This window comes from Ursus maritimus, unplaced genomic scaffold (assembly GCF_017311325.1).
Source record: "Ursus maritimus isolate PB19 unplaced genomic scaffold, ASM1731132v1 scaffold_1, whole genome shotgun sequence".
In the NCBI taxonomy this organism is placed as follows: Eukaryota; Metazoa; Chordata; class Mammalia; order Carnivora; family Ursidae; genus Ursus; species Ursus maritimus.
Genome location: NW_024423343.1, coordinates 33,515,054 through 33,542,696, shown reverse-complemented (window position 1 = coordinate 33,542,696; position 27,643 = coordinate 33,515,054). Strand labels below are relative to the sequence as shown.

Genomic DNA, 27,643 nt, shown 5'->3' with positions numbered 1-27,643 from the left:
TGTCCAAAACTGATCCGTTTTTCTTTTGTTGCTTAAAAGTTTCGGCATCATATGTAAGAAACTATTGCGTAATGCATGGTCATGAAGAGTTACACATATTTTCTTGTAGGAGTTTTATGATTTTAGCTCTTACATTTAGGTCTCTGACACATTTTTGGTTATTTTTAAATTTTCTTAGAACAGCATTAAAAATATTTTACTCTTGGGGAACTTGGGTGGCTCAGTCGTTAAGTGTCTGCCTTTGGCTCAGGTCAGGACCTCAGGGTTCTGGGATTGGGTCCTGCATTGGGCTACCTGCTCGGTGAGTCTGCTTTCCCCTCTCCCTCTGCCCACTGCTCCCCCTGCTGTGCTCTCTCTCTCTCTGTCAAATAAATAAATAAAATCTTAAAAAAATTTTTTTTTACTCTTAACCACATCCGCCTAGTTTCCTAGACAATCTATTGTTAGTTTATTGAGTTCTTTTAGGAAATATCATCATGGAACTTTGACGTTTTGTCACTTCAGATTTACCTAGCTACTTGTCCCAAACTCATTTAAGTAAGAAAGTAAGATGAAAGACATTCAGGGTTCACAGACTGGGAAATGGTGAATTTATAGATCAGCTTCCTAGTTCTACATTTAGGTTCGTCCAACAAAAATAATTATAAATATGTGCCAAGATTTATCTATAACTATCTTCTATGCTGCATTGTTCACGATAGCAAAAGATTGGAAACATATTAAATGTCTGATAATTAGAAATTGGTTAAATAAGTATGGTACGTCCATGGAAGGGAATATCATTTAGCCGCTACACATCATGTTTTCAGACTATTTAATGATATGGAGAAAAATATGTGTGTGCTATTAAGTGAAAAAAGAAAATTGTACAGCACAATTCAATTTTTGGAAAATAATATACACATAGAAAAGTGAAAGGATATATACTAAAATTTTCTTTTTTTAAAAGATTTTATTTATGTATTTTAGAGAGAGAGAGAGAGCACATGAGTTGGGGGATGGGCAGAAGGAGAGGGAGAAAGAATCTCAAGCAAGCTCTGCACTGAGCGCAGAGCCCAACATGATCTCACGACCCTGAGATCATGACCTGAGCGAAATCAAGAGTCGGAAGCTTACTGACTGAGCCACCCAGGTGCCCACAAAATTTTCTTTTTAGAAGATTTATTTGTTTATTTTAAAGGGAGAGTGCGTTGGGGGGGATGGGCATGGGGGGAGAGAGTTTTAGGCAGATTCCATGCTTAGTGTGGAGCCTGATGCGGGGTGTGGGGCCTGATGCAGGGCTCGAGATCACCACCTGCGCTGAAACCAAGAGTCGGACCCTTAACTGATTCTGCCACCCAGGCACCCTATATACAAAAATTTTAAGGTAGTTATAGACTACCAGTGACTGTGGGTTTCTCCATTTTTCAGCTTTTCTACTTTAAATATTGGGAGCTCACCCCCCTCTTTTTTTTTTTTTAATTATCTCTTTTGTAGTAAGAAAAGAGCATGCTAAAACAGATAGCTTTCTAGGATAGTGAATCCAAAATGGGTCACTCTTTACTTGTCTAGCTACAATCTCCTGCCAGTTCACTATTTGGACATCTCTGCTGGGATCCTTACCTGGGAGAGTCTTCCCCTTTAGTACATGGCTTCACCATGCTCTCATATACTAAGAATAAAACTGGTTCTGGTAAGGTCTGGAGTGTGTGGATAAAGTGTGGAATGAGTGGGGGAGGAGGGCCTGGAAGTTGGGGATGGGATGGCTAATCAGAAGAGGCTGCTACCTCAGGACCAGGGGTTGGACTGAAAATTTCAAGGCACAGAGCCCTTCTCCAGCTGGCATACCCATCAGACCCCATCACTTGTGTCCATTTTTTTAGTTCACAAGTATATACCTATAAAGTTCCCCTATATAAACCTGGAGGATGGAGAACTTGGACCAAAGCCTGGATGTAAAGGAAAGCCTACCACTGCCACCACCAGCCACTCGGAAGGCGGAACTAAAGAAACAATCCAGTATTTCCCTTTTGTCACTAGGGCAGTGGCAGTCCCCCATCACTGTAAAAGGCTATATAGGTTTTGACTGGCTCTTCATGTAGACTCAGTTGACTGCAACGAATCAGGAAAGATGCTGTAAGAAATGTTTATTCTTTCCATTACTCTCAACTTGCCATCAGCACGTGCTCAGTTACTGTGCTCTAATTTGGAAGAAGTATGAAATACTGACTACAAATAAAACAGCATACCATCTCACCTCCATAACTTGGTGCAGGTGTTTCCGCTGAGTACTAGGATAAAAGCTGAAGTTTTACTTCGTGTGTCTCTATTCTACTTCTACTTTCCAAGCTCAGCTCAAATACCTCCTCCTCCTCCAAGGCATCTCCATCAGGATTCATCCCTTGTTCCTGGGGCCCCTGTGGCACTTAGGTGAAGCCCTGTTGTAGCATCACCACACCCTGCCCTGTGGTTACAGATACCACGGCATACCTGGAGGTACAGGCAGCCATAGCCTTGGGACCGAAAGCATGGGATTTGGAATCAGAGAGACCTAGAATCCCCATCTCTTCCTAGCTTTGGGATGATGGCAAGATACTTTGCATCTGTGAACTTTGATTTCCTCATCTACTGAATGTAGCTAATAACATTGACTTTAGACAGTTCATCAGAAAAGAAGGGATCAAAAAATGGGAGTAATCATAATTACTTGAAGGCAGATGCATTTTATTCACCTTTCCTTTCTAATCGTGCCCAGTTCCGTGCTGTACACATAGGAAGGGCTTGCTAAATATTTAATATTGTTGAATCAAAGTTGAAAAAGCTAATGTACTTTATGAACGGGGTGAGGAGTGATAGTTTTGCCAAACTACCTTCTGAAATGCCACAAGGAATTAAATAGAATAGAAGACTAAGACTTAGGGCTTGTGTATCTTTATCTTTCAAAAAAATTGTGGCAAAATATACACGACACAAAACTTACCGTTCAAATGACTTTTAAGTGTACGATTCAGTGGCATTGTGCAACCATCACCGCTAGGACTTGTCTGTCCTTGCTTCTTTCTTTTTCTCTGAACCATTTAGTTATTATTAGTAATGGCAAAGAACTTTTCCAAATGGCAAAAATTCCAATAATGAATGGAAGTCCCTATCTCGGTGCTCATGCCTGTCTGTAGGGATTTTGTAGACGTCATACACACATAATCATCTCCTCCTCACTCAAAGCCACATTCTGGTTTTTCGCACTTGTTTCCAGGACCAACCAATTGTATCTTTTGACCGATTTACTAAATCGATTGAACTGCTCTGCCCATAGTACACTTTAAGTCGTAGGCTTTTTGAAAATTGAAGTACAGCTGACATACTATATCCTATTAGTTTCAGGTGTACGTAATAGTGATTTGATACTTTTGTACACTATGAAATGATCCCCATGTTAAGTCTAGTTACCATGTCACCATACAGAGTGATTACGTAATTATCGACTATATTTCCTATCTACATGTTACATTCCCATCACTCACTTATTTTATAACTGGAAGTTTGTATCTCTTAGTCCCCTTCACCTGTTTTAGGTGTCCCCCAACCCCCACTCTAGTAACCAACAGTTCCCTATGAGTCTGTTATTGTTTTGTTTGTTCATTTGTTTTGTTTTTTAGATTCCACATATAAGTAAAATCACACATGGTATTTGTCTTTCTCTGACTTATTTCACTTAGCATACTGCCCTCTGGGTCCATCCATGTTTTCACAAATGGCAAGATTTCATTAATTTTTTAAAAAGATTATTTATTTATTTATTTGACAGAGAGAGAGAGAGAGAGAGAGAGAGCACACAAGCAGGGGGAGCAGCAGAGGCAGAGGGGGAAGCAGGCTTCCCACTGAGCAAGAAGCCTCATGTGGGACTCCATCCCAGGACCTTGGGATCACGACCTGAGCCAAAGGCATATGCGTAACTGACTGAGCAACCCAGGTGCCCTGATTTCATTCATTTTTATGGCTGAGTAATAGGGCTTGTCTTTCTTAAATATAGAAGTTCTCCGGATGATGCCAAGGATATGAAAATGGCACTTTAATATATTTGTTAATAAGCCACCATGAATCTTTTTTTCAGAGATAAAATATCTTTCTAAGATGCTGTACTTATCAGAGCTCTGCACATTTGAATGAGCTGAATTGCAGTGTAGTGACTTAGAGTCAGATTTGCTGGCTTAAATTTTGGCTTTCCCACTAGTTTACCGTATAATCTTGGACAAATTACTTAACCTTTCTGTATCTTAGTATTCACATCTTAAAAGAGGGTCATGCTAATAGTATTTATCTTAGAGCCTTGGGATGATTAAATGAAAAAATGGTAGTTGCCATGTAAGTATTAGGTATTGTTTTTATTCTTAGAAATAATGTCTTCAAAGTCTTTCCTGCTGCACTGAATGTGCTGTGAGGCCAAAGACTTCATCAGTTTTGTCTGCTGAGTTCCCTGCAAATACCTCCAAATGGATTTATAGTTCAGCTCTCCCTCCCTTTTTTCTGCCTTAAAATTTTATTTGCGCATGCAAATGTTTGAGAAAGGGTTAAGATGGCTGACCATTATTTCTCAAGTTTTTGGGTTTTATTTTAAAGGTTAAGAGAGTTTGGAGAAGGAGATGGTTAGGAAAATAAGCTCTTTCTCTCTCCTTTCTTTTTTCTTCTCTCCTTCCTTCTTCCCTTCCTCTCTCCCTCCTTTTTCTCCTCTTTCTTTCTTTCTTCCTTTTCTTTCTTTCTCTTTCTTTCTTTCTTTCTTTCTTTCTTTCTTTCTTTCTTTCTTTTCTTTCTTTCTTTCTTTCTTTCTTTCTTTCTTTCTCTTTCTTTCTTTCTTTCTTTCTTTTTCTTTCTTTCTTTCTTTCTTTCTTTCTTTCTTTCTTTCTTCTCTTTCTTTCATCAATCTCAGTGATCCAAGGGAATGGCAAGAACACTTAGTCCCTTTCAAAAGTTTATTTGTAGGAGCCCTTGGTTTAACCTAGGAAAATCTGGAGCTGTCCCGTTGTGGAAAGTTGTGACTCTTGCCTTTAGGAGGCGCTGTTTGTCAGAGTTACCCCAAACCCGCAAAGGGAGGGGAAAAGGCAGCCGGGGCAGCGATGACGTAGGCAGGAAATAATTTATAAAGCTGCCCAACCGGAAGATCCCGTTTTCCTTGCGGAGGCTGCAAGTCTTGCGTTCTCTTCCCGCGCAAATGGGAACTTCGCTGGAACTTGGATTACGCGGAGGATTCTAATTTCTTTAAAACTTGATTTTCAGGCAGTGTCTCCCGGAACCATTTGCCTCCAGAGGGTCAACGGAATTGGATCTGAAGGTATGTGATTAGCACCTTTCCCCTGCTGAGCTCTTACACTCTAGCCTTGTTCCTTGCTTTAGTGACAGACACTTGCAGAAACTCTCGTCGGCAATGGCACTATTTCTGCGTGGATTTACTAGCCGTGCTAGGGAAAATGAAGGTTTAAAAAGCCCCAGAAAGCTCCAACAGAGACTTTTACAGGCGGAAATATGCTAGTCCCAAAATAGAAACAGTCTGGCCGACTACGGATTGGAATGTTTGGGAAACTGCAAGGCAAACGTAGGTAACTTAGAATGGGAAGCCGTCTCCAAGAAACCATTCATTTGGTTTCTGGTATCACAGACTACTTCCAGAAGGGAAGACCCCATGGATGATCACATTAAAAATACCATTTTCTGTTTTCTTTCTCTGTCCCCCCCTTTCCCTCCCTCTCTTTATCTCCTTAAGTAAGCGGCCACACCTAATGTGGGGCTTGAACTCAAAACCCTGAGATCAAGCGTCACAGGCTGTACCTACTGAGCCACCCAGGCGCCCCTTATTTTCTTTTTCTAACAAAAAAAGTAATGTGTGTTCATTGCGTAAAATCCAAGAAACTCGGTCAGGAGCCGAGAAGAGAATTTATAGTATTTGTATTTCTACCACCTAGATCTAACCACTCTTTGTTAGTGATGTTTTTTGTTACGTTCTCCTTCCTTTGTAAAGTGGTTTCTTGTTTCTAAATAGCCAAGTCTTGCAAAGAGAATATATACCTTGAGGCTTTACAGAATAAATAATATTACACTGAAAAATTTTATCAGTTCATTGCTCCTCTGATTAGAATGGAATTTAGTGTAGAAAATACCATATGAACTTTATGAACTGATCTGGTGGAAATACTAATTTAGGTAATTTGTGACTTCCTTCATTGATTTGGGCAACTCTTGTCCAAAACCACCCTTTCTTTTGGGGTCTAGGATTATGGCTTCTCTTTTTGTGCGATATGGACCTGTCCATTATGGTTGTTCTTGGATTAGTGGACACTTGTGAAATATAAACCCCCAGACCGCTTTATTTCTAAAATGAAAGGCATAAATCTAAGCACTATTTCTACCCTTTGGTGGGAATGAATGAAGAGTTCTAATGGGGAGAGATTGTGCTTCGTCAGCATCCCTTTTGACTAGCTCTCACCAGGGACATTTTGATTTGGGAGAAATGAAAGTAAATTGGATTCCAAAAAAGCTCCCTCCAGGCCTCCAAGAGGGTCGCCACACAAGTGTTGGGCTCATTTTTCTGGCGATTGGTTTTTGAAGTAAGCTCACAGGAATTTTTATTTTTCAGCCCTTTTGGGAAAGTCTCCTGCCTGGAACGGAGAAGGCCCGATAAGTTGGGGTTCCATGTATGCTTCCTCTCTCATGTGCTGCCCCACCTCTGTCTCTTTCAGGCTGGCCATGACATCTCAAGGTCAAAGTTCGAGTTTCCCTTCAGATGATAATAATGGTCAATCGAGCTTCCGCGGGAAGCTTCTGACTATTGATTCAAAGCTGGGGAACCAAGATGTGGAGGGCTTAAAGTTTCTCTGCCGAGACTGCATCTCCCACAAGAACCTGGAGGAGTCCAGCTCAGCCTCAGACATTTTTGATCATCTGTTGGCCCAGGAGCTGCTGAGTGAGGAAGACCCTTTCTTCCTAGCAGAACTCCTCTACATAATCAAGCAGAAATCGCTGCTGCGGTACCTCAGCCAAAGCAAAGAGCAAGTGGAGAGTTTGCTGCCTACCCGAAGGAGGGTCTCTCTGTTCAGGTGAGGAGGGGTCTGTGATCAAGATGGGGCCGGGGGTGGGGTGGGGGGTGCTTTCCATCTAGTTAGTGTTCGTTTGGGCCACGGGGCTTTGAAAAGAGGCTGGGATTAAGATCTTTTTATCTACGTCCTTGGATGGCACAGTGCTTCTAAACCAGATCTCGCCGCGCGTCCGGTACTCATGAGATGAGAGCTGGGAAGGTCAGCGAGGCTTTTCAAAGCCCGGCTCTGGGCCTGGCAGTGGCTTCCCTTGGTTGGCTTCTCACTGCCCCAGGAAGCCCGCTTCAGCAGAGCAGGGCCTTCGCTTTTTTACCCTCCACATTCCCAGACAACCCTTCTTCCTGTGAGTCACTGTGGGGACTCATGAGAAGAGGGAATGTATGCATTTTTGCGGCCACATAAGCAGAATGACAAAGGAGATGTGTCTCTGGGGTAGGGAAGGACACCATTTATACCTTGTCCAGTTTTAAATTTTCATACATTTTTGGGTGAAACCCAGAGAGGTAAAATACAGACATATTATCCATGGTGTGACGTACGGGCACAGGTCTATCGTGGGTCAGACCTTAGGTAACATGATTTTATTTACTTAAGATTTTTTATTTGTAATTGAGATATAATTGACCTCTAACATTATAATAGTTTTGGGTGTACAACATCATGATTTGATGTATGTATCTATTGTGAAATGATCGCCATAGTAAATTTGACGTTCGTCACCACATATAGTTACAAATTTTGTGTGTATGTGAGTGATGAGAACTTTTAAAACCCACTCTTTAGCAACTTGCAAATATATAACACAGTATAGTTGATCCTTCAGCATACCTCTACTGCTTATTGTGTTATCTTTCTAAATTTTATTTTATTTTTAATCTTATTTTTTGAGAGAGAGTGTGTGCTCAAGTGGGCGCGGGGGGACGGTGGGGGGGAGGGCAGAGGGAGGGGGAGACAGAGAATCTTAAGCAGACTCCACGCTCAGTGTGGAGCCCAATGCAGGGCTTGATCTCACAACACTGAGATCATGACCTGAGCTGAGATCAAGAGTCTGAGACTTAACCAACTGCCCCTACCCCAGCACCCCCTTATTGTGTTATATTAATGTAATAGGCCACTTAAGGCTCAGGGTTTTGTTTTGAATCTTTACAGTGGGATTCAAAATTGTCTATTCATAGGTTGTGATCATTCACATGAGAGAAAATATTTATAAAAAAGCACTTGATTTACTGTGCTGTCCTCTGCAAGTGTGAGGTTTTATTTGTCTCTCTTGGATGTATGTCTTAGAAACCTGCTCTATGAACTGTCAGAAGGCATCGGCTCAGAGAACTTAAAGGACATGATCTTCCTTCTGAGGGACTCAATTCCCAAAATCCAGATGGTAAGTGGGTCGTATAGGGTGGGGTATTCGTGAGCACTGCTATAATTAGTGTTGAGAATATGCTGGATGGGGTTTTCAGAAAGGGTTTGTACTTGCTGGAGATGACGTCATACAGTGCTTGGGAACATGGACTTTGGTGCTGTATGGGCCTGAATTCTAGTCCTGGTTCTAACACCTCGATGTGAGGTGAGGGATTGAAGCTTTCTGAGTCTCCGTTTTCTCATACATCCTATTTTGGACAATCACACTCCTTCCAGGACTGTTGGGAGAATTAGACAACATAATGTGGGTAAAATTTGGCACCTAGTAATCAGGTAGTAAATGGTTAACTGCTGTTGGCACCTACCATGTTTTACCGTAGAGAAACGTGTGGAAATGAGAAGGCAGGAAATCATGGCAGAGTGGGAATGAGTCATTGATCATCTATATTAAGTGTCCTTTTGAGGAACTTTGCATTATCTCCTATGTAGGGTTTTTGTGAAAATCAAATGAGACATACGTTTGAGGATGCGCTTTGTAGAGGGCTGTCCAGGTGTTTTGAACTAACAGTAGTATTTTTAATAATAACATAATTGCTGTCTATTAATATTATTGCTGTATGGGTCATATTTAAGGGTAGGAAAGTAGCAGCCGATCTCTCTTCCAGGCCTTAAAACGTCATATGTTTTTCTTTTGATTGTAATATCAACTTGTAACAAGGAGGTTAGTTAGCTTGGGAAGGGCCACTTTTCAAATTTTACCCTTTAACATTACTTTATAATTGTGCTATTCAGCGGCTATTTTTATTAGATTTTAAGTTATGTAACATCTGGTGACACCCAAAAAAACAAGTAACGTGTATGGAAGTTACAAAATGTAGTACTAAGTGAACAGCCATGAACCTCCCCGCCCCCCCATGCAATTTAGGAATGCGAGTATCACCCGCGCTCCACATGGCACGCGTACCCCTCCCATTATCACATTCTCCTGAGATCAGCTGATATTATTGACAAATAAATTTGGTCTTTAGAAAAGTCACTGAGGATTGGGAAGCTGTTTTACATGGGGTAGGTTAAATGAGGACTATGTAAGTAATTCATTAAATATGTTTCCTGGTGTCCGACCTGTAGACCTGAGTAGGTTCATTTTGTTTACATTGCTCACAATCTTTGAGATCTTTTTTCCCCTTTTAGAGCCCTCAGGGGTTTTAGCCTCTGTGTCTTTTGATTAGTCATCTCTTGAGGCTCCTTTTTTTCCAGACGTTGGTTGTGGGTTCTGTGGGGTTGGGGACTGAGTCTCACTCATCATTATAGGCCCAGAACGTTTAGAATCTGTTACAGAATCGTGCTTTGAATGAAAGCGTACATGAATGGGATGATATAGTCTTCCTTTTCTCTTTCTGAGAAAATGTCCTGAACCCTTTCCGTTTATATGCTTTTGCAATGAATCACTGGAGAGATTAGCAGCTGAACTAAACCACCTTGATGGGATAGGCAAAGGTACACGGCTAACCTTCTTATACACACTGCCGCTCGTCAGAATCTGCTAATTTTCTCCCGTAGATAGCCCCTGGAAGTTCTGATAGATTTCTGTTTTTGTTTTTTACACCTTTTTTCTTCTCTTTTTATCTTTTTATTCTTAAAAAAAAGCCCAACAAAACACAAGTGTAGAAAAATGACATAAAACAAATGTACAGATTAATGAATTATTATAAGGCTCATCCTTTTGAAACCATCACCCAGGTCAAGAATTTGAATTTTGCCAGACACTCTGGAAGCCCCTCCATTTCCCGCATTCTAATCACAGCCCTTCCCACCCCGAAGAACCGCTGTCCTGGCTTTTATAGTAACCGTGTTCTGACGTTTCTTTATGGTTTTATCATTTCCCTGTGCATTTACCCTAGATGTCAAGTTTAGTCTTGGTCAGTTTTTTTTCTTTTGAGTGTTTTTCAATCTACAGGTTAAACTCCTCTCCCTCCAAACCCTCCCTTTCTTTTTCTTAACCTTTATGTGTTGAAGAAGCACGGGACAGTTGGCGGGTAGACTTCCCGAAGTCTGAGTTTTGCTGATTGTGTGCTCGGTACAGTTCAGCACGCGCCTCTGTCTCCCGTTTTTCCTGCACCCTGGCAGCTCGGTTCAGAGGCCAAATGTCTCTGCATTGGAAGAGATTTCCTGTAGTATGAAAAGCTCTCCAGGTTATTCTGATAATATTCTCTTCCAGCTTAGAGTAGCCTCTGACAATTTTTCCAGTCTCTGGGTCTATAAATACAATGAAACCAGTCTCTGTGGTTATAGCTGTCCCTGTAGGTGAGAACAGGAGTTCTACTCCCCACGACGGGGTGGCAGATGAGGAGATGGGCAGGAGTCCCCGGTATGCTCCACACGAAACCGTGATTTTCTCCTAGGAAAACCTGGGGAGTGTATTTCTTCCTGTACTTCCTCCAAGGGTCTTGGACCTTAGCTTGCAGGCATCTGTGGTTTGTGCCCAGAAGCATAACAAACGTTTTGCCCCCTGCTGAATGAGCTTTTAAGTCATGGAAGGCCCGTGCTCAAGTAGCCAAATGATTTTATTCCTTTCTCATTCAGTACAATAGTAAAAGGAGCAATCGCTGTATTTCCCTGTGGCACAGAACTGTGGGAATACCTGGTCAGATGCAGGAAAAGTACACTGTTTGGGTTCCAAATGATCTCAGCTTTATTCCAAAGGAGATCTATTTCTTCATGTGAGAATTGTGGCTGAGTTCTATACCCTAGGTGATCCAGGTTGATCTCTTTTGGATGTTCTTGAAGTGGGGGAAGGACAATCTCTGAGCGACCCAGATGAGTTTCCGTACCAGGGCTTAATTAGGCTGCGTTATCTGCTGTTGCGATTGCGAAAGATTTTGTCACAGAAATAAATGGTTCAGCAGCCAGGTGGGGAGGGCCTGAACTTCCCTCACTCAAAAAGGAAAGGTCCTAAATTCACACGATCTCTCTCGAGTTAGAAAAATGACCTTTGTAGAGTGTTCTAGGATTCCGTTTTGATAACTTTTGTACAAGTTCATAGCAGTAGAGCTGCCTTCACACATTCTGAGAGACCCAAAAACAGTCCGGAAATCCGTTCTCAGGGTAGTAATCAAATGAATGTTGGATGTAAAGGAAACCACACCCAAATCTACTCGCTTAGCAAAGAAGCAGAACAGGAGCTTTCAGATACTTCCTGCTAGTATTTACTGGGAGGGTGTTCTTAAAGTACGGACTCCGTTTCGATTGTGTGTGTGTGTGTGTGTGTGTGCGTGCGCGCGTGTATGTAGAAAGTGTCATTTACCAGACAGCTCACAAACTTGCTTCAAAGTATGAAGAATTTCCATCATTGCTTCTAGAATCATGTCTTAGTCCCTTTTTTTCCCTCCTGGTAGGTTGCTGTCAAAATGGGGTTTCTGTTTCAAGGTTCAGTGAGAGATCATTTGCATGTGACCTACCACAGAATTTTGTGTGGTGGATTCCCTCTGACCCTTTTGCCCAGCTGATAACTCTGGATGAATCTTTCTGCACCCCCTTCTCTCTTCTGCTTTATTCCCTGGCTAAGCTATTGCTGTGCTAGGGCTGCAGGTGGGCATACATACTCTTCTTTGCCTTTTCGGCTGTCCTCCCTGTCTCTGGAATTTCTTTGTTTTTTTAAAGATTTTATTTGTTAATTTGACAGAGAGAGAGACAGCCAACGAGAGAGGGAACACCAGCAGGGGGAGTGGGAGAGGAAGAAGCAGGCTTCCCGCTGAGCAGGGAGCCTGATGTGGGGCTTGATCCCAGACCTTATCCAAAGACAAACACTTAACGACTGAGCCACTCAGGCGCCCCAAGTCTCTGGAACTTCTTAAAAAATTATAATCTCTCAGGGGTGCCTGGCTGGCTCATTTGGTAGAGCATGTTACTCTTGATCTTGTGGTTGTGAGTTCAAGCCCCACACTGGGTGTAGAGATTACTTAAAAAACTAAAAATCTTTGAAAAAAGTTTATAATCTCTCTTTGATCGAATGAGAACAGAAATCAAGTAAGATTTTGTAACTCTGGACTTTCCCTTGGTTGTTGCCATCTTGAGTGCCTTATTTGGAAACACTGCACGCGCGCGCTCAGTAACCCTTCCTCATCCTCATGTTATTGCTTTGTCTCCTCCTTCCCCCTACTGCCAAACTTCTTGAAAGGATAGTTTGTATACACTCTTTCTCCACTAACTCAACTCTGGGTCACATTTCAGTGCCTTTCAATATGACTTCAGCTTCCTTCATTCCAATGAAACTTCTTGCTGAAGCCAACATGAACCTCCTCATAACCAGGTTTCTAGTTTCACATCACTTCCACATGTGGTCTACTTTGCCTTGGCAAAGGAATGTTTTTTTCCGTGTTGGCAATGAAGACCTAGTCATCCTTCAAGAATCCCCTTCCATGTGCAGCTTGTGTGAAGCCTGCTTTGTGATGTAGATGAATGATGAATAAATGAGTGGTGTCACCACCGAAAATCATCTTCGATTCTTCATTTCTTCATCCACCTCCAACTGATCTCCACAACTCACCAATTCTGTTTCAGAAATGTTTCTCAAATCCGGCGCCTCCTCTGTTTCCACCACTGGCTTTAGACCAGGTCTTGATCATGTCTTTGCCAGAGTATTTAATCTTGCTGCCAATATTTTCTCTCTAATCCCCTTCCTCCCCTAACCTATTTCAAGACTTCTACTCAAAAACAAATGTGTTCATGTTACTGTTCTTCTTAAAAGCTACTACTGGCATTCCCTGATGCATGGGGCACATGCCAGACTCCTCGCATACTGTATGTGTGTGCTCCTGCACGGTCCCACACCAGCCCACTGGTCCAGCACTGACCTAGTTCTTATTCAGGGTTTGTACTCAAGCCTCCTTCTCAGAGTTCCTGAACATACTGTCCCTTTTCAACCATTCAACCGTCCAGTATGTCTGGAGACCTCTTCCCAGTTCCCACCCAGCTGGCGCTCAAGTACGCAGTGAGCTAGTGTTCAGAGTTCACTTCCGATGAATCACTGTTCCTGTAGGCTCTCCTGTAAGTTCATGCGTATAGATTTTTTCATAACCGGCTCCATACGCTGAGAAGCCCTGTTCACTGAAAAGATTATGGTGCTTTCCGCCCCATATGTAATTCAATATTAAAATAATACTAGCCAACTTGCCATTTTTCCCAGCAGCATTTAAGAAATTTGTTTTCTTTTAAAATACTAAATATTTGCCCCTCGTTTCTTTGGTGCCTCTGTTTTGTCGCCCCCCCAATCTAATATATCATTTATAGCTGTGAGTGAGAGGCAGTGTAGCTCAATGGCTAACAAGAGAGACTCTGACATCAGACTGCCAGGGTTCAAATACCAGCTCTGCCGCTTATTGGCTCTGTGACTTTGGACAAGTTGTTGAACCCCAGTTATCTCATCTTTAAAATGGGGGTTATACCCAGAAACAAATAATATATTATATGTTAATTAATTGGATTTGAATTAAAAAAATAAAATAAAACGGGGGTTATATAGTATCTGGCCTTATTGGCTTGTTCTTGAGGTTCAGCAAGCACTGCCTGTAGGGATGTAGTGAGTTATGTATGTTTGGTATTTGCTGTTCATATAGATAATTTACTCGGTAACGCCTCTTCCCCCACACTGCTGACCCTCCGCAGGGACAAACACCGTTCCTTATTCATCATGGCAAAACCTGGTCTCTAGAGGCCATGCGGGTAATGTTTAAAGAATGAATGGATCATCAGAAGGCAAGTACATGTGACTCCATTGATTCTCTTGCAGACCTCTCTAAGTTTCCTGGCATATCTGGAGAAACAAGGTCTAATAGATGAAGATAATCTGAGGTTACTGGAGGATCTCTGCAGAAGAGTTGTACCTAACCTTATGAGAAAGATAGAAAACTATAAAAGAGAGAAAGGTAACTAGCTTACGCTTGCTTGCTTGCACAAGACCATGGGAATTCTTTTTTTTTTTTTTTTAAGATTTATTTATTTATTTGGGAGTGAAAGCAAGAGAGATCACAGAGGGAGAGGGAGAAGCAGATTCGCCGCTGAGCAGAGAGCCCAATGTGGGGCACGTTCCCAGGACCCTGAGATCACGACCTGAGCCAAAGGCAGATGCGTAACCGACTGAGCCACCCAGGCGCCCAAGACCATGGGAATTCTGAAACTAATTGGTCCTATACTCATCACTCTGATAATATTCTTTTAGGAAAGCCAGAACTTTCTCCTCAGCTGTTCATTCAAGACATACTTATTGAATGCATACTCTGAACGAGGCACAGGTTTAGAAGTTGGAGACACAGCAGTGTATATAAGCAAAGCTCCTGCTATCTTGGAGTTTATATTCTAGGGAAGAAAAGGAGTTTTAGTTAAATGTCTTTTCCTCATTCTTACGTGGGGCTGAGAGTATAGAAAATTGTTTTGAATGAAATAACAAAAAAAAAGGAGGCAGGGTAGCATAGGCATTAAAAATAAGGTCTATGGAGTCAGATTGCCAGGACTCCACTTATTAATGGGACAGCAGTTCTTTTCTTAACCTTCCACTTTCCCCATCTGTAAAGTGGGGATAATAACAGTACCTACCTCATGGGTGTTTTGAGGATCGAATGAAGTAATTCCTATAAAATGCATGTCTGGCATAGAATAAAACATGTTGCTATGGATATGTTTGTCAGAAAGTCATGAAAACTTTCATATTCTCAGAAATTACTACCAGAGAAGAAGAATTTTATTTCCTTGTTTTTTTTTTTAAATCCTGTCTTGTAAAGGTAGTATTGCTAAAGGTAATAGCAGAAGGTGGAAATCAAACCTGGTTACCTTACCGTGTATCAATATGCTAAGTATTTATGTTTTTCCAGGTCCCATTTCTCCACTGTTAAACAAGAGCTAAAATAAAAATGCATGAGTATAGGGGCGCCTGGATGGCTCAGTCAGTTAAGTGTCTGCCTTTAGCTCAGATCATGATCCCAGGGTGCTGGGATCGAGCCCTGCATCAGGCTTCCTGCTCAGCGGGAAGCCTGCTTCTCCCTCTCCCTCCGCTGCTCCCCCTGCTTGTGCTCCCTCTCTCTGTCAAATAAATAAAGTCTTAAAAAAAAAATGCATGAGTATATTCATGAAGCTTTTATACCACACCCATATTTTAAGTCAGTGAGTCAATCTGGTGTGCAAATATCTTTGGTTAAAAACGAAACCAGTTAAAAGGAAGCTTCTCTCTAAGAATGCTATAAATAGGGCTCTCTGCTTAGCATGGAGCCTGCTTCTCTCTCTCCCACTCCCCCTGCTTGTGCATTCTCTATCTGTGTCAAATAAATAAAAAAATACAGTCTTAAAAAAAAGAATTCTATAAATACAAAATGAGTTGAGAAACAAAATATCCTGTTGTTAAATTGATAAAATCTCAAAAAATAACTAAAGCAATGAATAAATGCATAACTTAAGTAAAAGTTATGAAGAATAAAAATGATTCTTCTAACCAAAGTTATCAAGTGAGAAATAAAAAGCAGGGAGTTGATGTCAAAAGTACATTTAGGGGGCGCCTGGGTGGCTCAGTTGGTTAAGCACCTGCCTTCAGCGCAAGTCATGATCCCAGGGTCCTGGGATCAAGCCCAGCATCAGGCTCCCTACTCTGCTCTCTCTCTGCCCCTCCCCCCGCTTGTGCTCTCTCACTCACTCTCTCTCTCTGACAAATAAATAAAATCTTAAAAAAAAAAGAAGTACATAAAAGTACATTTAGAATCCTCACTGAACGCTGAATGCAGAGATTTTTTTTTCTGATTACGTTGCCATTTTCCTGTAGTTAGTACCCCCCACAAAATAAACAGAGCGGTGGTCAGATGATTTTGTATACTTGAACTCTGGAGAAGGCACTCTGTAGTGTTTATGCAGTAAATGCTTCAGTGAGTCCTGAGACCTGAGCTTTATATCAGAAGAAGAATTCTAATTTTGATTTTTCTTTTCTACAACCTACCTGCTGTGTGATGTCTTTTGGGTGTCAAAAGAAAACAACCAACCAAACTTGTTTTCCTCTGCTACTATCACACCAGCACTTCTGGAACACTTCTGACATGGATGGGTAGGATTCGTCCATACCAAGCAATTCTCTAAGTGTGTGTAGATACCAGCTGGGTGTCCTATGATTTAATCCAATTCTGACACTGACCCGAGATAGTACAGACCTTAACTAAATTAGGTTAAGGGCTCAGTGCCCTAAGACTGCCCCCCACTTCAGACACCCGTCACAAGTTAGTAGGTCCCCAGAATACCCATGACTTCTGTCCGATTTAGCTACAAACTGAGGGTTCCCATGACCCCCTTCTCAGGTTCTGTAATTTGCTGCAACAGCTCACAGAACTCAGAAAAACAGTTTACTTACTAACTTACTTGTTTATTATAAAAAGATTTGACTCGGCAACAGCCAAATGTAAGAAATGCATAGGGCAAGGTATGTGGGAAGGAGCATAAAGCTTCCAGGTCCCCTCCAGGCGGCTTACCCTCCCAGCATCTCCACATGTTCACCAATCTGGAAGCTCTCCAAGCCCCTTCAGTTAGCGATTTTTACGGAGGCTTCATTGATTAAATCATTGGCCATTATGATTAATTCAACCTCTAGCCCTTTTCCCCTTCCCAGAGGTCTGAGTGCAGGGTGGAGAAAGTTCCAACCCTCTGACTGCGGGTTTATTCCTCTGGTACCCCGCCCGTCCCCCTCCAGAGGCTACCCAGGAGCCCCAATCACCAGCCGTCTCAGTAGCATCTTAATAGCAAGGGACACTGAGCATTTCAGAGATTCCAAGAGTTTTAGGAGCTCTGTGCCAGGAAGAAGAGGTCAGAGACCAAATACATATTTAGTGCTGTATCATAGATATCAGTTAGTATTTCAGTATTGACTTAGTATAGTCCTAAGAGCTTGGGCTTAATTCTTCCATTTAGGATGAAGGACTAAAGGACTGAGAAGATGGTAGGTGACTTTTCCGCAAGTGAACGTGATCCAAAGACAAAGCCCATTGTATCTGATGAGGACACAAGCCCTATTTAAGGACCACCAGGTTAACTTCTTGCTTTCTTGAGCCTTGGCGTTTGCTTTAGTATTTTAAATTTCTTATTAAAAATAATGCATAATTATAATAAAATTAAATAAAAATTCAAATAATGATAATACAGAGTTTATCTACTGCCAGCCCATTCCCCAGAGATAATCATTGTTTGCTGTTTGGAGTATACATAGAAAGACAATTTGTGTGTGTGTGTGTGCGTGTATGTATGTGTGTGTAGAAAGCCAGATAAATATATATTTAATTAAAATCACGCTAATCATATTCGATAAACTTAGTTTAGTCCCACCTACGAGACCTCACATTTCCCCATGTACATAATACAGACATAGGTCATTCTTATTAATGGTTCCATTGAAATACATTTTATGTACATAACATTTATTTAATCACCACTTTTGAATTTTTTTTCTTGAATGTTTTTTTCTTTTCCTTCCTTCCTTCCTTCTTTTCTTCTTTCTTTATCTTTTTTGCTATCGTCTGAGTTCTGGCTTTATTTTTTGAGGTAACACTTTTGTAATCTCTACTTGGCCAATATCTGATGCATTAAATACCATAAGTTCTGAAATAGTATTTAGTAAAGCATATAGTAATTTTAAGGGATAATAAAATTATAAAAATAATAAAAACGTAAATATAATAAGAAATAAAATATAATAAAAGGAATGAGAATATAATGATAAAAACAATGTATAAGTTCACACTTTTTTTCCCCTAGGTGTATGTGTAGGCCTCTTTAAGCAAATGGCACTACAAATCTTCATGTGCCTGTAAAATAATTTCCTTCGATGCTTGGTTATCTTGGATTGCTACTAGTCAGATGATGATTTTTGTCTTACTGTGATTCTATTTGCAGCCTCCCAGGTAGTGACACGTCCCACAGACCAGGAACTGGAGTCTTTGCATCAAAGAGAGGAAGGACCATTTTCCCATTCACATATTGAACAGCTGTTAGAAGCCTTACCGGTAGGTTCATTGGTGTGTGGGTAAATGTTTAACCACCAGCTCTTCTCTCCACCCTCAACACCCCACCCCAAAAAGAAAGAGAGAGAGAGAGAGAGAGAGACCCTGATGTGTAGTGTTTGGTGTAAACGTTCCCACCGTGGCTGATTTCATGCTACCAACACGACATCAGTTCCATGACAGAATTTCTGAAAATCTGACGAATGGCTTTCACTAGCTGGTTTGCGTTGACCCCAGTACACCACTGGGTTGTTGTGAAATGCTTCTGTTCTTATCTATACGATTTGATCAAGGCCAGCTTCCCGAACATATAGCCTGTGTAGTCCCAGACGGCCCCTGCTTTTTTAACGCTCAGTGGTCACTGTTTAAAAATTCTTAATATTGTTTGAACAAGGGGCCTCACATTTCATCTTGCATGGAGCCCCACAAATTATGTAGCCTGTCCTTTCCAAAGGACAGGAGTGCCCAGCACTAGAAGGGTGAGCACAGCGGAAACACTGGGAGATTTGCAGTCGGTTTCTTAACAGCATGATCATGATCCTTGGGAGCCACACATGACGTTCTTCCCCGGGACTTAGTTTCTTCCCAGCAGATTTGGGCAGTTTTATTTTGCTAACATCAGTCAGCATCAATGAAGTTATCTTGGCCTTGAAATTTTTTGGTGCTTTTAATTGTGGTAAAAGACAACAAAATTTACCATCTTAATTATTTTTAAATGTACAGTTCTGTACTGTTAAGTACATTTATATTGTTGCATGACCAATATCCAGAACTCTTTCTGTCTTGCAAAACTGAACCAATAACTCCCCATTCCCCTGTCCCACGCGCCCCTAGCGAACACCATTGTACTTTATATCTCTATAAATTGGTCTACTCTATTTACCTCATATAAGTGGATTCATGCAGTATTTGTCTTTTTGTGATTGGCGTATTTCACTTAATATAATGTCCTCAAGGTCCATCCATGTCAGAATTTTCTTCCTTTTTAAGGCTAATATTTCGCTGTGTGTATAGGCCACATTTTGTTTATCCGTTCGTCCTTCAGTGGACGTGTGGGTTGCTTTCACCTTTTGGCTCTTGTGAGTAATACTGCTATGAACATGGGTGTACAGATATTTCTTTGAGATTGTGCTTTCAACTCCTGTGTGCACGTACCCAGAAGCGGAATTGCTGGATCGTATGGTAATTCTCTACTTCATTTTTTGAGGAACCTCCGTACTGTTTTTCACAGCAGCTGCATCATTTGCATTTCTGCCAGTAACGCATAAGAATTCATCCACATCCTTGCCAACACTTGCTATTTTCTTGTTTCAATGGCAGCCATCCTAATGTGTGTGAGATGGTATCTCGAGGTAGTTTTGATTTGCGTTTCCTTAATGATTAGTGATGTTGAGCATCTTTACATATGCTCGTTGTTGGCCGTTTGTATTATCTTTCTTGGAGAAATGTCTGTTCAAGTCCTTTGCCAATTTTTTAATTGGGTGGTCCGTGGAAGTTTTATTTTTTATTCTTAAAAAAATTCTCTGATAGCTTCTTTACTACTTTCATGATTTCATATTTTTACACTTACCATTTTTAATCTTTAAATTTGGAAATAATTTCAATCTTAAGGAAAAGTTGAAAGAATGCAAATAATAATAACAACACAGTGTACTCTTTGACCAGATTCACCTACCTGTTGTTGACTTTTACCCCGTGTGTATTAACCTTTGCGTGCTTTCTCTGTTATCTATTTATGTAAGCACATACTTTTTTTTTTTAAGATTTTATTTATTTATTTGACAGAGATAGAGACAGCCAGCGAGAGAGGGAACACAAGCAGGGGGAGTGGGAGAGAAAGAAGCAGGCTCATAGCGGAAGAGCCTGATGTGGGGCTCGATCCCATACGCCAGGATCACGCCCTGAGCCGAAGGCAGACGCTTAACCGCTGTGCCACCCAGGCACCCCAGCACATACTTTTTTTCTCACATTTTTGAGAGTAGCTTGCACACATCATTGCTTCTTACTGCTGAATACTTTACTGTGTATTTCCTAAGAATAAGGAAATTTTTCTTACAGAACTGTAGTACTGTTATCCCAATGCCAGGAAAGTTTACTTCATACAATACTTTCTTTTTTTTTTTTTAAGATTTTATTTATTTATTTGACAGAGATAGAGACAGCCAGCGAGAGAGGGAACACAAGCAGGGGGAGTGGGAGAGGAAGAAGCAGGCTCATAGCAGAGGAGCCTGACGTGGGGCTCGATCCCAGAACGCCGGGATCACGCCCTGAGCCGAAGGCAGACGCTTAACCGCTGTGCCACCCAGGCGCCCCCATACAATACTTTCACCACGGTCAAGTGCTACATTTCAGTTTTGTCTGTTGATCCAGTCATATCCTTTATAGCTTTTTTCTCCTCCAGTGCGTAATTCATCTGGGATCATTATGGTATTATCATGTCTCTTTAGTTTCCCTTAATCTTAAACATTTCTACAACTTTTCTTTATGACATTGACGTTTTTGAAGAATACAGTCATCCCCACTACCATCTTTTATAAAAAAAAAATAGAATTTTCCACATTTTTGGTGTGTGGTTTGCCTATGAGTCGTTTCAAGCTATACATTCTCACCAGAATATTACCTAAATGATGTACCCTTCTCAGGGTGTCCCATCTGGAAGCAGTGGTGTCCATATGCTCCCCATTTGTGATGCTAATTTTGATTATTTGGTCAAGATGTTGTCTGATTTCTTCACTATACAGTTTGTTTTGCATAGTTACTATTTTTCCCTTGCAACTAATAGGCAACTGGTGGGGAGACATTTTAAGACCATACAAATATCCCACTCTGCATTAAGAATTTCCCCTAGATTGAGTATCCATTGATGATTCTAGTGTGATTCAGTATTTACCTTGTTGGTTGAAAAAGCAATGATTTTCAAACTCCACTGTTTTCTCCAAGTTTATGAGTCAGCGGTCAGCATGGTGTTGTATGCAAGAGCCCTCTTTCTCCCCAGAATTTTTTTTTGCCCATTAAATATAATCCTCCCCACCCACTTTTTCAGCTAGTTTTATGTATGCTCGGATACTTAGGTGCGTGTAGAAAATACACACACACACACACACACACACACACACGCACACACACAGAGGACTTTGCTCTTTGCCTTAGAAATTCAGTAGTTTGTAAGGGGTGTGGCTCAACCATGGTTCCGAAGTGTAGCTGTTTTGCTGACCTTGGACTCCACTCTGGCCATGGCCTGATAAAGGGGGGTAGCTGTCGCGGTGCTGGGAGCATGGGAGCACCTCACATTACATACCTTCTCCTAGACTCTCGGGGTTGAAAGGTGTCTTAAAAGTTATCTAGGCAATCCTGCCCCTGGATAAAATGAAACTTGGGAAATCATACCAAGTTTCGTCTGCACCTGGCAGGTTTTCTTATGTAAAAGAGCACTGCCAACCATTGCATTAAATGAGAAGAAACAAGTAGTATCCCCTAATTAATGAATTTAACATTAAAAACCAAATCACTAATTAATGAATTTAACATTAAAAACCAAATCAGTATTTTTGAGTGTGGCATTAGGATTTTCTTAAGGAGAGCCACGTCTCTCTATTGAGAAGACTTAACAATGGCTTCCTGTTAAAGCTTTATTGGGCCCTTATTGTTGTAAACAGTACACTGTGGCCACAGGTCATTCATTCCTTCCTCTCTGACACAGAGATTTGGGGGTGTCTACAGATGATGCAGCATTTTCAGAGAAAGAGCCAGGTGGACCTTAAAGCTTATCTCTCGTCCCTGTTCAGGCTGGTTTTATCAGCACAAGGAAGGAGACAAATCAAGAAAACCTGGGGCAGGACCTGGGGAGGCATCTGTGTTGCCTTTAGTCCCAGGAAGTTCGCTCAGCTGCTTGCAGAACCAAGTGGACCAACCCAGTAAACAGCCTGCTTGGCCCTTGGATGTGGCCGAGAGAAACGCTAGCATTTTGCAGGAAGGAAAAGGTGGCTTGGGGGAAGAATGGCCGGAAGTGCTTTGGAGAGTGAAACCGAAATTCTTTTGCGTTTTTGTTCCCTCAGAGTCGGGGAATTCTGGTGTTGTGCAGCCTGGGAGCGAGGCGGTGCAGCTTTGGTCTGGCTTGAAGCTAAGTCCCCCTCTTGTAGCCAGAAGCTCAGAGGGCTCCAGCAGGGAGGCGTCCCTAGAGACTTGGGGGCGCCGTGCTGGTCACCTCTCTCAAACGATGAGAGCGCAGGTGCTGTTTCAGTTTTGTATTTAATGATCTAGAACATTTATGTAGGACTGAAGTCAAAACTGTCAAGAGAGTATACTCGGAGGCCGCATTACATTCCTGCCCCTTCCCCTCCCCCATACATTGTCATCTTTTTTTTAGTTTATTTTTTATTTATCCTATTGTTACTTTTGGCAAAAAACCCCACCCAACCATATCTCCCCTTCATTATAAAAGAGTGAGCCCATTAAAATACTCTTCTTCACTTTCCTTCCCTCATGAAACAGTATCTCATGGGGACGTGTACAGCGTCTTCTGCGTCCTGCTCCACTGTGCACATGGGCCGCAGTTCTTTCCTGCACTTTCTGTTGCTGGACATTCGGGTTATTTCCAGTCTTTAGTTATTCCGTATAATGCAGTGAATAAATATCCTTGTGTGTGTGCCATACATCCTATTTTTGTCACTGTGTCTTTGTGAACCTCCTCCTTTGAAAGCAGAGAGTCAGTTCTCTTGTTGTCACTCGTCGCTGACCTTTTCTGTGGCTGGGGATAAGGTATCTGTCCTTCTCTGCATCAAGTCCAGCCTCCGGCCCCCATCCTAGCTGTGGATTTCCTGTGTTTCATTCATTTCCTGTTTCCTCAACGGAAGGGTTCCTGGCAAGATCAGCCTTCAAAGAAGAAATGGTAGATGTTTCCAACACACTTTACATAACTTGGATCGGTATGGCAGGAATAGGAATATCTGATATATACCAAGCAATTTGAGGTGACTTAGGTGAAGGTTAACAAATAAGTGGAGAATTCATTTCTGATCTCAGTTCAGGCATGGATTATACCAGGCTTTTCTGTGGGAGGATGGAGAGGGATGGGTGGTTTCTACTCTGAAACCCTTATGCAATAGCATCTGGGGAATGCAGGCAATTGCTTTCCCCCCCACCCTTCAGAATGAGCTCACCCTCTGGAAGGAGGGATGGGAAACCCTGGTTCGGCTGAAACCCACAGGCCAGCATGACTGAGCAGAATGCTGATTCTGTGGAAACATCTGGTGAGGTGGGGCTCCATATGCTGCTTGTACTTTTCAGAGGGAGAGAGTCCAGAGGGAGAGAGGTCGCTGGTATGTTCGGTGACCTGAATCCTTGCCCAAAAACCATGACGTTTTGGAAAATATTCCAGAATCTGCTACAGGGCTGAATGGCTTATGAACAGGGCTTTGGTGTAGTCTCTCTGTGATATGTAAAGTTTATCAGAGGCCATTCCTTATTTTATTTATTTTTTCTTTTTCTGGAAATTTAAACTTCGGAGTCCAAACACTTCACTTTTCTAGGAATCTCTTCTTTCTGCCTAAGTGGGAGATTGCATGACACAATCTTGATGAGAGTTACCATTACTGAGCACTTGTCACGGGCCAGGCCCTGTTCTAAGAACTTTCTAGGGCTTATCTCATTGAATCCTTCAATCACTTGGAGATAGGTACCATGGTTATTACTGCTTAATGGTGAGGAAGTGGAGACTCAAGAGGTCTAGTACTTTCCTGAAGGGTCACATGACTAGAAAGGAGTGAGGCTGGGATCTGAACCCAGCAGTCTGACTCCAAGGCTCCCGCTCAAAGACCTACCTCTACCACTGTGTAGCTCCAGGAGCTCAGGCAATGGCTTCACCTCTCTGAAAAGTAAGAGTTTCTTTAGGTTTTGCAATTCTGTGCTTTGGAAGTTCGGACATGACTTCTCTGGAGCATTACCTTCTCCTAAGGTGAGGAGGAATTTACAGGTGCTCTGTGCACCTGCGGTTTGGCGTCCTCTAGGTATGCTCTATGGTCTGGGGAAACTGGATGCACTCAGCCTGAGCTGCGTACCCAGGACTGGCCCTTAACTATAGTTAATAATTAACTCAGGCCTCAGAGATCACTGGATTCTACTGAAAACTTGTAGGGTGTGAGAAAAGAAAAGCTTCAAGTTTCGTTTTCCTGTACTGTCACATGACAACCCATCATTGGCTTCATCTCTGCGGTGGATTCTTATTTAGAAGAACCAGGGAGTTTGCAAGAACACTTCCGAGCAATGCAATCTTTAGCCAGTGCCCAAGACATGACTACATCAATCCCTGGGCTGTGGGCTGATTTTCGCCCTGCCCACACTGGGTCTCTGGGCTTCCCCTGTCTCCCCTCTTTCTGCTTCTTGGTGTTCGCATACCCTCTCTATGTCCAGTAACAGATAAATGCTGCCAAAGCCCACCCAAGCTTTCTGCCAAAAACACTTGAGCAGATTCATGGGATCTTGACTCCCACCCCATCCTCTGTCAGGACAGCTAAATGTTTGGGGACGGATATTTGAAGAGTCTGAGAACTTCTCCTTGCAGGCGGCAGAGCAATGCTGGTCTCCATGGAGATGCTGTGAGCATCTACTGGCACTCTACCTTCCGAAACCAGCACAGAGGTGTAGAGGGTTCTTCAGGTCTTCTCCCGCAGGGTCCATCCCTTCATGACTGTGAGGGCTCGGAGCTGTTTCTGTCATTGTTCTTCCTCTCTCTGTGATTATCTCTGACCTTCCCACCTTTTTCTGAGACACTCAGAACTGTGTTGGCCTTTGGCCGTGGAGGCGGTGCTGTCGTCCTCACAGCCATACAGAGCCTTCAGATTATTTCCGGGTAGAATTTTCTTTTCTGTCGACCGAAGCCACTTCTTTTCTGCTTGGATCAAAGACATACCAATGTTTTTGGGAGATCATGTTAGCCACACAGAGGCCCCACCGAAGCCAACTCAGCTTATTTGTCATCACATGCTGTTAAAAATAGCCTTCAAAAATAATTATGTGTATTTTAAACTTCTCACTGTGATCTCTACCAGAGAGACTTCTCTGTTTTCAGAGGAGTCAGATCAGTCTAGGATCTTACCATCTGACAAGTGATAAGCATTTGCTAGACTTGTTGTTTCATTAGATCCTTACTTATGCTTTCTTCACTTTGCTGATCCAAAAAGGAAGATACTTTTGCATAAGCTCTTGATTTGCCAAAGTTAAAGCACATATTCTGTTATTTGACGCTGCTGACAGTCTGCAGTCAAACCAAGTGAAGTCGGAATTTTAATCCGTACCTGGCGTTCCACCTTAGACCTAAGGGATTAATTCCAGGCCAGGACCAGAATCTGGAGAGCTCGCAGCCTTTGGTCCTGATAAACGGAGTGGTTGGTTAGAAGCATTAAACCCTTAAAATGAGGATTCCCTAGTAAGCGGTTCTACCTCTTCTTCTTTCAAGGAGGCAGGTGTGTACAGGATGGATCGGAAACACAGAGGCCACTGTGTTGTTGTCAATAACCACAAGTTCACCTCGCTGTCCGATAGACGAGGGACTAATACAGATGCTGGTAAGAAAATCGGGAACAGTATATCAAATGCAAGTGGGGGATCTTAAAAATCACTTTTTTATTTTCACGTTTTCTTTCTGTAACTTTAATTTTCCATTTAAATGTCAGGATGATATCATAAATGTTTCTGGCCTCTTGTATGTCCCTGGTGTCTTAGTCCACCTGGACTGCTCTACCGAAATACCCTAAATGAGATGGCTTATAAACAACAAACATTTATTTTAACAGTTCTGGAGGCTGGGAAGTCCAGGATCAAGGCTCTGACATTTTGATGCCTGGTGAGAGCCCACTTCCTAGATGGCAGTCTTTGTGCTGCAACCTCACTTGGCAGAAGGGGTGAGAGAGCTTTCTGGGGTCTCCCTGTGGGCTCTACCCTCACGACCTCATCTCCTCCCAAAGGCCCCCCCTTCCTCATACCCTAACTTTGGGGCCTAGGATTTCAACACATGAATTTTGGGGAGACACAAACCTTTTTTAATTTAAATTTTAGGTAGTTAACATACAGTGCAATATTGGTTTCTGGAGTAGAATTTAGTGGTTCATCACTTACATACAACCCCCAGTGCTCAGGGCGCCTGGATGGTTCAGTTAGTTAAGCGACTGCCTTCGGCTCAGGTCATGATCCTGGAGTCCCAGGATGGGAGTCCCGCATCAGGCTCCCAGCTCAGCAGGGAGTCTGCTTCTCCCTCTGACACTCTCCCCTCTCATGCTCTTTCTCTCTCAAATAAATAAAATCTTTAAAAAAACAAAACAAAACAAAAAAACACCCACTGCTCATCATAACAAGTGTCCTCCTTTACGCCCATCTCCCATCTAGCCCATCCCCGGCCACCTCCTTCCATCAACCCTCAGTTTGTTCTCTAGTGTTGAGTCTCTTTTGGCTTGTTTCCCTCTCTCCTTTTTTTCTTTTCCCCTTCCCATATGTTCATCTGTTTTCTTTCTTAAATTCCACATATGAGTGAAATCATATGTTATTTGTCTTTCTCTGACTGACTTATTTCACTTAGCATTATAACTCTCTAGCTTCAGCCATGTCATTGCAAATGGCAAGATTTCATTCTTTTTGATGGTTGAGTAATAATCCATAAATATATGTATTTATGCACACACACACACCACATCTTCATTATCCATTCATCAGTCGGTGGACATTTAGGTTCTCTCTGTAGTTTGGCTATTGTTGATAATGCTGCTGTAAACATTGGGGTGCATGTATCCCTTTGAATCTGTATTTTTGTATCCTTTGGGTAAATACCTAGTAGTGCAATTACTGGATCGTAGGGTAGCTCTATTTTTAGCATTTTGAGGAACCTCCATACTGTTTTCCAGAGTGGCTGTACCAGTTTGCATTCCTACCAACAGTGTAAGAGGGTTCCCCGTTCTCCGCATCCTCGCCAACACCTCTTGTTTCTTGTGTTGTTAATTATAGCCATTCTGACAGATGTGAAATAGTATCTCATTGTGGTTTTGATTTGTATTTCACTGATGATGAGTGATGTTGAGTATCTTTTCACGGGATACACACATTTAGACCATAGCAGGGGTGTCACCAGCCTGTCGAAAGAGCGACAAGAGTCCCTGAGCATTTAGGACTCTGTGGTTTGGGGGAAAGCATGGTGTGTCAGCTAGACAAAACCTGTGT

The 27,643-nt window shown here is 42.1% G+C and overlaps 1 protein-coding gene across 2 annotated transcripts in view; it reads left to right on the top strand.

Annotated features, from left to right (window-relative positions):
• The first annotated feature begins 4,875 nt into the window (after nt 1–4,875).
• CASP10 (caspase 10) overlaps nt 4,876–27,643 on the top strand; it is a 29,922-nt gene continuing 7,154 nt past the window's right edge. Inside the window, exons 1-6 of one of the 2 annotated variants that reach the window (XM_040642049.1) lie at nt 4,876–5,305; nt 6,708–7,064; nt 8,346–8,439; nt 14,209–14,344; nt 18,333–18,442; nt 22,495–22,658. In XM_040642049.1, coding sequence (XP_040497983.1) covers nt 6,715–7,064; nt 8,346–8,439; nt 14,209–14,344; nt 18,333–18,442; nt 22,495–22,557 — 753 coding nt within the window. In that variant the 5' untranslated portion in view covers nt 4,876–5,305; nt 6,708–6,714 and the 3' untranslated portion in view covers nt 22,558–22,658. Of the gene's footprint in view, nt 5,306–6,707; nt 7,065–8,345; nt 8,440–14,208; nt 14,345–18,332; nt 18,443–22,494; nt 22,659–25,892; nt 26,002–27,643 lie in introns of those variants that run through there. The other variant, XM_008687345.2, reaches the window with a different exon arrangement.